The sequence below is a fragment of the Misgurnus anguillicaudatus genome, chromosome 25 (genome assembly GCF_027580225.2).
Source record: "Misgurnus anguillicaudatus chromosome 25, ASM2758022v2, whole genome shotgun sequence".
Lineage (NCBI taxonomy): Eukaryota > Metazoa > Chordata > Actinopteri > Cypriniformes > Cobitidae > Misgurnus > Misgurnus anguillicaudatus.
In genome coordinates, this window is record NC_073361.2 from 2,869,906 (window position 1) to 2,883,076 (window position 13,171).

General features: G+C 37.7%; 1 protein-coding gene across 1 annotated transcript in view; it reads left to right on the top strand.

Annotated features, from left to right (window-relative positions):
* Positions 1-13,171, top strand: part of gnal (guanine nucleotide binding protein (G protein), alpha activating activity polypeptide, olfactory type) — a 179,630-nt gene that overhangs the window by 9,885 nt on the left and 156,574 nt on the right. The window contains exons 3-4 of the mRNA XM_055181632.2: positions 792-846; positions 967-1,086. Coding sequence (XP_055037607.2) covers positions 792-846; positions 967-1,086 — 175 coding nt within the window. The remainder of the gene's footprint in view (positions 1-791; positions 847-966; positions 1,087-13,171) is intronic.

The window sequence follows — 13,171 nt, forward strand, 5'->3', positions numbered from 1 at the left end:
GCGGTGTAAATTACCACGTTCATTTATCCTCAAATAAGCTGTATTGTTGGGCTGTTATTATAATGTAGCATATATGTAGAAACGTATTATTGTATCTAATTAATTTTATTTCATATTTATTTATTGGTAAATGCAAAACATCAAGGAACAATAGCTGCAATAAATGTGCAAGGAACGCTAAACGCCATTTTTGTTTATATAAAAAAGGGTTAAGCCTAGCTTAGTCCTTTTTATTTTCACTTATATTTAATAGGGTTGCTCCGATACCCAGTACTGATTTCTTGTCATCATGATCGACCAATAACAATGCCCGATACCGATTCTTCAAGCTAGAAAAAGCCCTGTCTGGGACCCCCCCAAGACAACAAATTGAAAATTGTGAATAAAATAAAAAACCAATACTATAAACTATAACAAACAACTCAAAAGACTTTCAAATCGGCCAAAAAAAAAAAACAAGGCATGATCAATATAGTTCACTTCAATGGTAAATCAATAATTCTCTAAAAATTCAAACTTGTAATGCTGACAGGAGTCACACAACAGCTTGCATGGCTGAATGTGTTTATTTCTTTAAAACATGCATGAATGATTTAGATTTGTGATGCGTAATGGCATTTTTAACAAAAAACACTGTACTAAAATTGAATCTGGAGATTTGTTGTGTATAGATTACCTGTTCTCATCATGAGTGTGGCCATAGATGGTGGAATTGTGTTAAGAAATAAAAAATGAACAAATCATAAAGTCTTTTTTCATGACATTATATTTGTACCTTTTGCTTTGTCCAGAGAAAAGCAGCAGAAAATCCTGGATATCCGGAAAAATGTGAAGGATGCCATTGTGGTAAGTCAACAGCCAATTACATTCTCCAAAAACTTTTTTTGCAGGAGTATTGCTTGCCTGTCTTTCAATTATTCACTTTTTTTACTTATCATCTGTGTTTTACATTTGATTAAATTTCAGACGATAGTGTCTGCTATGACCACCTTAACACCCCCTGTGTCAATCGGCAACCCGTCTAATCATCCTAGAGCAGAGTATATAAGGAGTATAGCTCCGCTCTCAGACTTTGACTACACAGAGGTAAGATGCTGTCATCTAATAGATAAACAGTATTTCGATAGGAGATTCCATATTTCTGGTCAGAGAATGTAAATAGTGTAACTAAAAGGGGATATTACAAACAGCTGATCAGACTGATATAGGACTGAGCAATCTTTTTGTGTCGACTGTGTGGTAGTACTGGTTGAATAGCTTGGTGTAGTTTTAAATAGCATGGTGGTCCATGTCTAGACGCTTTTCTTGATATACAAATATATCAACAATTAGTGTGCCAAGTAACATGATTAATTTACAGTTGTAGGCTGTTTGCTGTTGTGTGGTCATTTATTTACAGCAGAGATATTAACTCTCTGAGACTTGGACTCGAGTCACAAAAAAGTGACTTGGACTCATGTACAGCTGACTCGAGACTTGATTTAGACTTGAACCCAAAGACATGCATAGTTTTGAAATAAACAAAATTCATTACGACTGTTGCAATTAAAATGAAATGTGAAAATGAGCAAAACATTTAAATTTCCGCATACAATTTAGATTTTGTTCATATTACGTGAATGATTTCTTCATATGCATTCATTGAGCCTTACAACTAATCACAGTTGTGTCTGTTGAATGCATGAATGTAAAGGCAATCAGAGGCGTTTAAGTAGGTGACCAGTGCAGATGAGTTTTGAAGGATGTGATAATGATGATGTGTCACGCTCTCATGTTGTACAGTAAAGGGACGTTCACATTACAGGGTTTCCCGCAGAAAATTTCTTAGTTAAGGTGGTAGGGTTGGGCGAGTGGGCGGGGCAATCAAAGGGGTGGGGTATATGCGTCATGATGAAAATAAAATATTTTTATTTAAAACACTCAAATAAAACTTAATTTTGAAGAAACTATGACAGAAAATGAACACATACTAGATTATCAATTAATTAAATGGTTTTTAAATACCTCTAATGGGAATAGCTGTGTGATGAAGTGAAACTAAAGGGTTAAGAAACATAAACTAAAGTAGATGTTGTAGAACGTCAGGCGAACGATGATAAATGGTGCAAAAATTTTAAAAACGGATTATTTCCCACTATTAATTACATTATCTTAATGGAGTGTAACTACTGTAGCATGTAAATAATGCACATAAATAAAGTGAGCAAGAGCGTTTAACAATTATTTCTAATCAACAGCCACGTGTAACCTATCTAGCAGGTTGTTCAAACAACAAAATCACCAGCTAACTTACTTTAAATTTACAGAACTATAGATGAATAAAATAACAGGCTTAAATAAACCCAAAACATAAGTCCACTTACAGTTCTCACTGACACGCGTTTTATCAACTGGCTATCCTCTAGACATGACGGACCACGTCTTTAGCTCATTTCGGTTGTGTGGCGCGCGTGCACGCTCGCGGTGTGAAGCGCGTCTGCGCTATTCTCCGAGATAATTTATCAACTGGCTAGTTATGCTCCTGACAGTGAAGGTCCGGACCACGTCTTTCTCATTTCGGCCGTGTGGCCCCGCTCGCGGTGTGAAGTGCGTCTGCACTATTCTCCGAGATGCACTTGACGGCCTTTTGTGCATTGTTTTTTGTAAGGTATGTTTGCAGGGCCTGAAGTTAACTTTTTTGACCACCTGCCACAGTGACTTTTTACCAGCCATTTTTTTTCCTGAATAGTGAATGATAACACTGTCTTTATTGTATGAATTAAATATGATTATTTTAGAGCTACAAAAGTGATTTTGTCTTTGTCTTAGGTTGCTTGATTAACATTAATGACAGACTTAAAGGGATACTTCACCGATTTAGCATTCAGCTTTGTATCTGTAGAAACCCGGCAGTATTACTGAATGACCATGTTTCCCTCCCTCATTTCCCCCTGAGAGGAGAGATATCTGCATTTTGGTTCTGCAAAAATGTCCTCCGATGATGTAATATGACGATTTTTGCATCATCGGAGGACTTTTTTGCAGAACCAAAATGCAGATATCTCTCCTCTCAGGGGGAAATGATGGAGGGAAACATGGTCATTCAGTAATACTGCCGGGTTTCTACAGATACAAAGCTGAATGCTAAATCGGTGAAGTATCCCTTTAAGTATGTTAATTAAGGTTACTGTCTCTTTAAGACCAAATAAGCACACACTGGTTTTTGACTGTAATCTATACATGCACTTAAGACATAAACAAATGTTTTTATTAGAAAAATAATACTGTGAAAATTATTTTGTTTATATGTCCCCTGTCAAGAACAGAAAGTTTTTATGTACTCTTGTTTTTGGAACGCGTCTCCGTCATGCTTGTGCACAATTCAGAATTTCAGAATTGGCCTCCATTCAATTCATGAATTGGAATTTGAATTGACTCCGCCCTACAGGAAGTTGAATTTGAATTGGAATTGGAATGACAGGAAGTGGAATTAAATTCATTGCAATTCAAAGAAATTCCATAAACAAAACATAAAGAATCTCACATACATTCAGTGTTAGGAAAGTTACTTTGGAAAATTGTTTGGCAACCATTTTAAATACTTGGTTAAAGTAAAGCATTCTGTGAAATGAAGTCATGTTCCATCATGTTCCACAAAATTACAATAAAAAAAACTTTATTTGTTATGTGACTAGAGTTTTTAACATTAATTGCTGGGGGAAAACATTTCCTGTTAATGTAATCTGTACAAGTAATTCAAACTAATATAATTTTTAGAATATGTAATGCAATCATATCTGACATATACTGAAAGCTTCATTTTTAACACTTTACTTACTGTTTAATATGTATATTAATTTCTTAGAATTTCTATTGAATTGCAATTCTGCTACCTTTAATTCAAATTCGATTTTTAATTCTAGATCCTGTTTTTGACATCAATTCAAATTCAAGAATTGAATTGGAATTTAAGAGGCTGTTTACACTTGGCATTAACATGTGTTTTCGTCGATCGGATCACAAGTGGACGACGTTAATGCCAGGTGTAAACGGTGTTCAAAACGTTTTGAGCTCGTCCACTTTCGACCACTTTCAACCACATCCAGAGGTGGTCGAAACCACCTTCGATCGGATCGCTTTGGAGTTGCGGAACGCACATGTGGTTGAATGCGTTCGAACAGCCACACGCGACCGCCTTCTATCCGCCCATTTATCTAATCTGAGATATTAAACACAATGTTTTACGTCTTTTTTGACTTCTGGCGTGAACATTTGGTGAACAGCGCTATTTTTAGCCTTTCATTGATAAAACTAAGCGGCTGATCTCCGTAGTTTCGTTTTGAAAGCGTATGAAAGTTGCGCAATCCTATTTCATCAATTGCGCTGAAAATTCAAAGAAAGCTCTTACATACTCATGTACAAAACACTGTGCAGCATGTTTACTTGCTACTAAACATGCAGTGCACTCCGACATAATATTAGTTTGCGTCCATATAAACTCATAATTACTCCCGCTCGGGTTTGAATGACAGCAGAGAGACTTGCCCACCGTCTCACAGACCACCCCCTCATAGTATTCAGCACAGAAGCGGTCGAAAGTGGACAAAAGAGACGGATTTAAATACCAGGTGTAAACGTATTGTGTCTCTCTTGCCACTTTTGATCCGATCGATGAAAACACATCTTAATACCAAGTGTAAACAGCCCCTAGGAGTCATTCTCAATTCAATTCTGAATTGTGCACAAGCCTGGTCTCCGTATGTGCACTATTGAGTGCCCTTAAACCTGCGCACACACACACAGGGGGAATTCCAAACTGCTGTTGAATCTCTTTCAACTCTCGACACTCAGCGCCGAGCGAGGAAAAAAACGCGGAGCATCGGTTTTCAGCTCGGAAGAAAATCACTAGCTGCTGGCATATTTGAAAAACGCTGAGATTCCATTGGAAACAATTGAAAATATGCGCCATCCGCGGGTGTAAAAGCTTTGGTGTGCACGCCCCCTTAAACTTAATTTTTTGTCATTTATATCAGTGGTTCTCAAACTGGGGGCCGCGAGATGGTGCCAGGGGGGCCCCAATTTTATGACATTTTATAAAATAAATTAATTTATCATGAATTCTGTGCAATTAAACCTAAGGCTACTAACCTACAGCACAACTTTCTGTCATTTAATTTGTTTTGTTTAATTAAAAGTTGAGTTTTAGAACAGTTTTTTGTCATAAATTTTCTTTGGGGGGGGCACGTAGGACATTTTTATGTCACATGTTTAAGCAGCATTACAATTCTGTGTAAATAAACAAAAAAGTCAGTCTGATCCAGCTTCTTTACTGTAACAATCTATGAGGCTGTTTACACTTGGCCAAACGGTGATCAAAACGTTTTGAGTTCGAGCAATTTCGACCACTTTCAACCGCATTCAGAGGTAGTCGAAACCCCTTTCGGTCGGATTGCTTTTGTATTGTAAACGCACATGTGATTGAATGTGTTCGAACAGCCACGCGACCGCCTTCTCTCCGCCCATTAATCTAATCTGAGGTACTGAACAATGTTTTACATCTTTTCTGACTTCTGCCACGAACACATGGTGTACAGCGCTATTTTTAGCCTTTCATTGATAAAACTAAAGCGGCTGATCTCCGCAGTTTCATTTTGTAAGCGTGTGAAAGTTGCGTGATCCTATTTCATCAATTGCGCTGAAATATCAGAGAAAGCTCTAACATATACATGTACAAAACTCTGTGCAGCATGTTTACTTAAAAGACAAGCAGTGGACTCCGACATAATATTAGTTCGTGACATGTCCATATAAACTCATCATAACTTAAATGACAGAGAGACTTGTCCGTCTCGACAGACCACCCCCTCACAGTATTCAGGACAGAAGCGGTCGACAGTGGACAAAAGAGACGTATTTAAATACAAGGTGTAAAAGTAATGTGTCTCCCTTGTCCACTTGTGATCCGATCGATGAAAACACATCTTAATACCAAGTGTAAACAGCCCCTATTTTGTTGGATGATATTTAATCAGTTTTAATACATAGTTACAAAAACTAGCAAAAAATTACTTTTTTTCAAAATCACTTCTTCAAGCAAATTTCAGTATTTAGTGTGACCTTCCTTGGCACTGTAAGACACAGGTTTTAAAGATTTTATACATTTAACATTTGATGCATATATCCATTCAGACTTAGTGCCGTTAAGCTATAGATTTTGTAAGCATGTATTTTTGGTGTTGTTTATATCATGCTTGTAACACTATAAATAATTATTCATGGAAATCTTATACAAACTGATCATTAAACAAACCTTTACAGTAGGGCTGCACAATTTATTGAAAAACTAAACAAAATTAAGTTTACACATTCCACGATTATTATCAACATTTATTATCAAAAGCCGTGATCACAGCAGTTTACCTGCACTCAGTTTTGGCAGGTGTTTTGAGCGTTGAATACAGTGGTGAATCAGAAGCAATAATTTATGTAGGCTGTATGTTAGCATGTCTTTAAGCCATTCTAACATCTGGGGCACTCCCCTAAAATAATTTTTAGAATAAAAAAATGTAATTGACCAATAAATCTTTCTTTAACTTAAATTTGTTGTTTGTGATGTAAAGCAAAAATCTGACAGACAATAAAATGACCAATCATTATTCACATTTTAATGGGAAGTTGCCTTGTGTTACACACAACACTTTGGTGTGCAGCAAAATCGTATTCAGACAGTACCGTTAGGCGTCATGTTCACAGTACCTATGTCTTAGATATTTAAGTTTATAAAAGGTATTTAAATATTAAATGTTAGGTATTAAGGTATTTAAATGTTTATTTAATTATAATTACATTTGTGTTACATCTGCCTCATATCAGCCAATCGGCCACACTGCTTGCTTACTATCGGTATCAGCATCGGTCATAAAAAACTCATATTGGTCGAAGTACATATTGCTGTTTATTACTTTGGACTGTCATTTTAATATACATGAAAATCTAATTCTGCCTAGTGTTTATGTTCTAAAAGACATGCTGTGAATTACTTTTTACATTAGTACTTTTTGCATTAAACATAATAAATATATTTGGCTTTGTTATAATTAGCTTTAATCTGTTTCTAATTTAAACAAAATCACCTTTTGCAGACACTTTTTCCAGTGCAAATACTTAAAAACTGATTTATTATATTGAATTGCCTTACACATAGCAGTGTTTCCTCTAGGATTTTTTCCAGCTGTGGCGGCAGGGGGCGCCCGAGATGATTATAAATGTAAATTTTTTTTTTAAAGTAGAATATAGGCTACAGTAAACTAATATGTATTTTTTTATCATTTTCATGCTGTCATTAACTTTTCCTTATATTTATAGCATATTGCTTTTCTATGTTTAATCTAAACTGTATTTTCTTAAAAAATATGTAAGTTTTATACAGGGGCGAAAATCTCATCTAAATGTTGGGGGGGACAATAAACATAACATTTTTCAAGAACAATTTTTGAAGGGGACACCAATAATACAGGCAAAATTGTACTTGCAAGGAAATGGGTACAGATAGAAAACGTTTATCTTTCTCTATGAATGGACGCAAATTTAATTTTAATACATATGAATGCAGAGGTGAAAAGAGTAATAACATTTTCTACTTAAGTAAGAGTAAAGTTACTTCAATAATATTTTACTTAAGTAAAAGTAAAGTTACTGGTCTAAAAATCTACTCAAGTAAAAAGTAAGTCATTTTAATTTTAAGAGTAAAGTTACTTTTTTACAGCGGGGAGAGGTTTCTAGTATAGTTCACAAAGGAAGGATATACATCTCAAACTATGTTTTTAATTGTAAACATCTCTACAATTAAAGTGCAATAACAAATGTTAATAAAATAAAAAGCTTTTTTATAACTAAGAAACATTTATGGAATTATTTAATGAGTTTTACAGGTGAGTTATGCACTTTTGAAGCAAACATAATATGAGGTCAGCAGCTAGTAAATACAATCATTATATGAAGGTTGTAATTGATGTATTGCTGGTAACATACATTATGTTATTAAACTATATACATAAATGAGCATATAATGAGTGCCATGGCTATACACTATACATCCTTTACACGTTTATTAGCTCCCAGACCTGTGTACCTGATGTCTTTCAATCTCTCTCTCTCGCGCGCTCTCTTTCTCTCTCTCTCTCTCTCTCTCTCTCTGCAATGTCTAATGATCTGCGCATTCTCGAGGACGTTCTTAAATTGTTTGACTTGACGCGAAGCTGCTAGACCTCGGAAGATAATGCGCATGTATTAAAAACGCATCGTGCAAATTAGCGGTTAAAACCCGGTCGGCAATTCTCAAACTCCGTACTCAAGAGCATGAACCCTAATTGAATGAAACAATCACTTTGGGTCAATGGCCAGGGGTTTCTTTCGTAAGAATTGAATTGAGGGTCTGCATTAGCCCGCGCCTGTCTCGTCCCTCTCCATGGTTCTTTTTGCGCGTTCCCCCGCCCATCAATCAATCATCTGTGGCGCGTCTTTATCACCTTACTTTTATATTTATTTTTACTCAGTAACGGATATGATTTAACATGTAGCGAAGTAGCCTACAATACTTTAAACATACTTAAGTAAAAGTAAAGTACAGATTTTAAAAACTACTCAAAGTAAAAGTACACAAAAAACTCAGTTACAGCAAGGTGAGTAAATGTAATTTGTTACTTTCAGCTCTGCCTCACCTCTGCATGAATGCATAAAAATGTTTTCTTGATCGTTTATCTGCTTCTGTTCTCAGAAAACGAAATATGTTCATGTTTATATGTCAACATAGTCCAGTTTTAAAACATATGAGGATAAACTGATAAGTGATGGGAAACGTTGTATTGTATATAGCTGATTAACGCGTAGGCTCCGTACACTTCTCTACCACCGGAATGTGTGTCGGTGGTGACCGGTGAGGTAAAAGGGGCGCGGGCAGTGGACCAAACCACTGTGAGGCAAGGGAGGGGGAATCAAAATGTTTTTAAAGTTTTTTTGTTGTTGCTCCGTTTGCATTTGTATTGTTTCACTTCTTACACAACTATTTTAAGTATTATAAATCATTAAATTATTTTCAATACACATATTCTAATGATATTTTAGGGGGGGGACCCTCAGATGGGGGGGTCCTGTCCCCCCCGACCTCCCCGGGATTTCCGCCCATGGTTTTATAGCTTCATACGGATCTTTCATTGTAGTTTTAATGTAGTGTGCAAGTTCTTGCTCATGTTTAACGTTACAGAGCTGTTGCAAAGTCACGCACAGTCCTGTTTGATAATCCGCACCGCTGCGATTTGACAGAAAACCTGACCAGTTATCCGACATTAGCAGCAATTTTTTCCAGCATTCCACACCCGGCCTGACATAAAGAGCCCGACCCGGTCACACCGCAAATCGCGCAGCTAAATATAAACCTTTAACGTTCTTCAGACAGAGCTTAAACACAAATAAGCCATTTAAAAACTGCTACCTATCGGAATCTAGTCGAATTTTGGTCTTGGATGTTAGACCTGCAGTTTAGCCTACTCTTGCTTATTGAGTCCCGACCTGCATCTACAACGCAAATGACACGTTCATATTATTACACCCGTTACATCAAATATTATGCGGTTCACCCGCGGGTACCCTGATCCTGCTGTCTGAAAACATATATGAAACCGTCTCACCGTCTGCCTCAAGTTTTTATTACCAACGTCCCGTCTCTTCCACGGGAATAATGTAAGTTTCCTTCCAAACAGATTTGACTATTAATGTCTTGCAGTCCCATATAAGTAGTATTCAGTGTTTAGCCTTTTGTTTTTGAACAAACATCTTATCATTTAATGTGAAACTTTGTGAGGGTCGATCTGAGGCACAGAAGATTGACTGACAGCTGAGCGGTCAGCAGTGCGCTGCGCTTATAGTCTATATTCTGAATAACTAATTGCCTGATAAGTTGATAATATGAGTACAGTGATTCCAAATGAATGTCCAAAAAACTTGTAATCTGTTAAATCGAAAGTTTAATAATGTCTTTTCTCGCAGCCCTGCGCTGCGTCCGTGTATATGCGCATGTGAAAAGCATACGCGTGATGACTTTGCAACTTAAATTACCCTTAATTTATTGCCATACAGATAAAAGTAAAATAACATTCGAAACTGAAAATTGTTTTTTTATTTGTGTAAACTCACAATAAGGAGAAAACCTTGTGCTTATTTAAAATTATAACATATTTCGTGTAGGTTTATTTATTTTATTATATTTCTCAAAACAGAGACGTAGCCTAATCATCATCTGTTGATTTAAATCTATTTGTGCATGAAACTAAACCCATGGGGGAAATGATGATATTTTAGGAGATTTATTTATTATAAATGAGTGAACAACGCGAATCCAGAAAGGAATTTATTTCTTTAAAACAGCCAGTCTGGCAGGGCGGACATTTCGGTAGCTTTATTTATTTTGCAAGCTGCCGCCATGGGTTTTGTCTAGAAGGGATACAGAAAATGCCGAAAAGTTTAGGATTAGATTTGGAGTTAGGATTTTTAGGATGAAAACAGCCGCTCTGGCTAAATGAGAGACAAATACATCCTACAATCCTGTGAAATTTTGTGTTTAGAGTTGGGTTTGGGTGAAGGATTAGGATAAAACAGTGCTCATCCAGCGAGATTTCGTTTGCTGTATCCCTTCTATCCACAACCGCAGGCGTGGCGGGGATGTTTTAGGCGTGGCGGCCCGCCACGGTTGAATGTATATAGCGGAAACACTGCATAGTTATTGGTCATTTAAACATTTTGTTACATTGCAAGCCAAAAATGTAATAAGAATTTTGAATAGTTTGTGTGTAAGAACAGACGTAAACAATAATTGAAGAGTTTATTACAAAAGCGTAGAATGAAGGGATATGAACAATTTCTAAATAAAGGCTTTTAGAGGCAAAACAGTTTAAATTTGGTAGCTAGTGCTTTGGGGAAGTGTGGACAGCCACGTGTGTGTGGGTGTGTGTGTTTGCTGCTGTTACCTAATTAAAATCTCTTTTTATTGAGTCGCAGAAAGCAATTGGACTGTCATGAGTTTTATATGGTTGATTCGATTAGAGTTCAAATTGACTACTGACATACAGAGGACACATGTGCAGCTCTTCTCGCTTGGGTTATTGATTTGTCAGTAGACCGCAGTAAAATTAGAAATGCTGCAAAGAGTTTGTGATATGGAAGTAAAAGCAGGTTTAGTTTTTGAATGTAAATCTAGTTTTGTTTGAGTTTGTATGAGTTGGGGTGTGTGTGTGTGTGTGTGTGTTTTGCCTGCAGTGCTTTCTTTATTAATTAGGCTTTTTATGTAATGGTATATTGATTTCTGTTAGTAAACATGCTGGCGTAGTGTTCGGCAGATAAAAGTGGTGGGTGCCAGAGAGCATGCTCTGAGTGTGTGTGCTAAGCTAGAGAGCAAGCTTAGACAGTGGGTGTGTCTAAAATAGCCCCCCATAGCCTTATATAGTTGACTATTTGAAGGGATGGCCTTTTTGTAGTGGTGTCTGCAGTGTTTCCTCTTTTTCCAGATGTTATTTATTTATTGAACTATTCCCTAATAACTAATATATAGCTTTTCTTTTTTGTGGATCTTGTCCAGGTAAATCACTGCAATTAATTATTACAGCAATGTTCGGTGGTTCAATAACGCAATTGTGTTTGCTCTCACACACAACAAACAACATGACCCAGTAATGACTAGAGGTCGACCGATTTATCGGCCGGGCCGATTATTTGGCCGTTTTTTTGGCATATTTTTAAAATTCGGTTTGGACGATTTTGATGCAAAATTAGGCCGATTAATAGGCAGGCGCATCTGCGGGCATCTAAGCGTTGTTGTACAACTCGTTCTTGCTGCAAGCCGATCGCTCCCGTGTGTATGCACCTGTGCCTTGTTCACAAACAGCTTTAGTAAACGATGGCGGGGTCGTGCAAATTAAGCAGCCAGTACAACAGCTAAGTTAAGCCCAAGAAGGCTGCCTCCCCGGAATAAAAAACCCCTAGGAGAAAAAAACCCCGGGCTGTTTAGCCGAGGAAATAATAAAAGTCCTAGGAGGGAAAAACCCTTGGGAGATAAATATATGTATATACACACATATAAACGGATAAGGAGATTAAGCGGAGATTAAGCGGGTTCTGCCAGTGATCATTGGTCAGGCATCAGCTGGGCATCACGTTGAAGGACGACCAGTAGATCAGAGGTGTGCCGACTTTCACATCTACCGGAACTGGGTCTGTTTGTCCCATTGTCCTCGGGGTCGAGGATGAGACAGGGAGAGAAAAACAAAATAATTTTAGCGTAGGGGCCATTCACATGTAATGCAAGTGTCACACAGTGATGTGGTTTAATCAGCTTAGTTTCAGACAGACTAACTATTGCGGCATAATTATGTTATCCACAGTTGAGGATTTTGCAAATTGGGGGCCCACTGCAACGGTATATATGGTAACTAAGGGTCACTTTCCGATCTTTGAGAGAAAATGAAACCTGTCGACCCGTTTGACTAAGGCCTGTAACCCCACTGTCGTCATTAATGCAGGTTCAGTGGCAAACGGGTCTATATTGCATACTATTTACAAGATCACGAGAAAACGGCAACATCGCAACCTGACCATACGTGTCAACCCGTTTGACTAAGGCTGGACGCCCCACTATCGTCGTTAATGCAGGTTCAGTGGCAAACGGGTCTGTATGGCATACTATTCACAAGACACATGAAAGCGCCAAAATCGCAACCCCACCATACATGCCAACCCGTTTGACTAAGGCTGGAGGCCCCACTGTCGTCGTTAATGCAGGTTCAGTGGCAAACGGGTCTGTATGGCATACTATTCACAAGACACACGAAAGCACCAAAATCGCAACCCGACCATACGTGCCAACCCGTTTGACTAAGGCTGGAAGCCCCACTGTCGTCGTTAATGCAGGTTCAGTGGCAAACGGGTTTGTATGGCATACTATTCGCAAGACAAAGAAAGCGCCAAAATCACAACCCAACCATACGTGCCAACCCGTTTGACTAAGGCTGGAGGCCCCACTGTCGTCTTTAATGCAGTTTCAGAGGCAAACGGGTTTGTATGGCATACTATTCACAAGACACACGAAAACGCCAAAATAGCAACCCAACCATACGTGCCAACCCGTTTGACTAAGGCCGGAAGC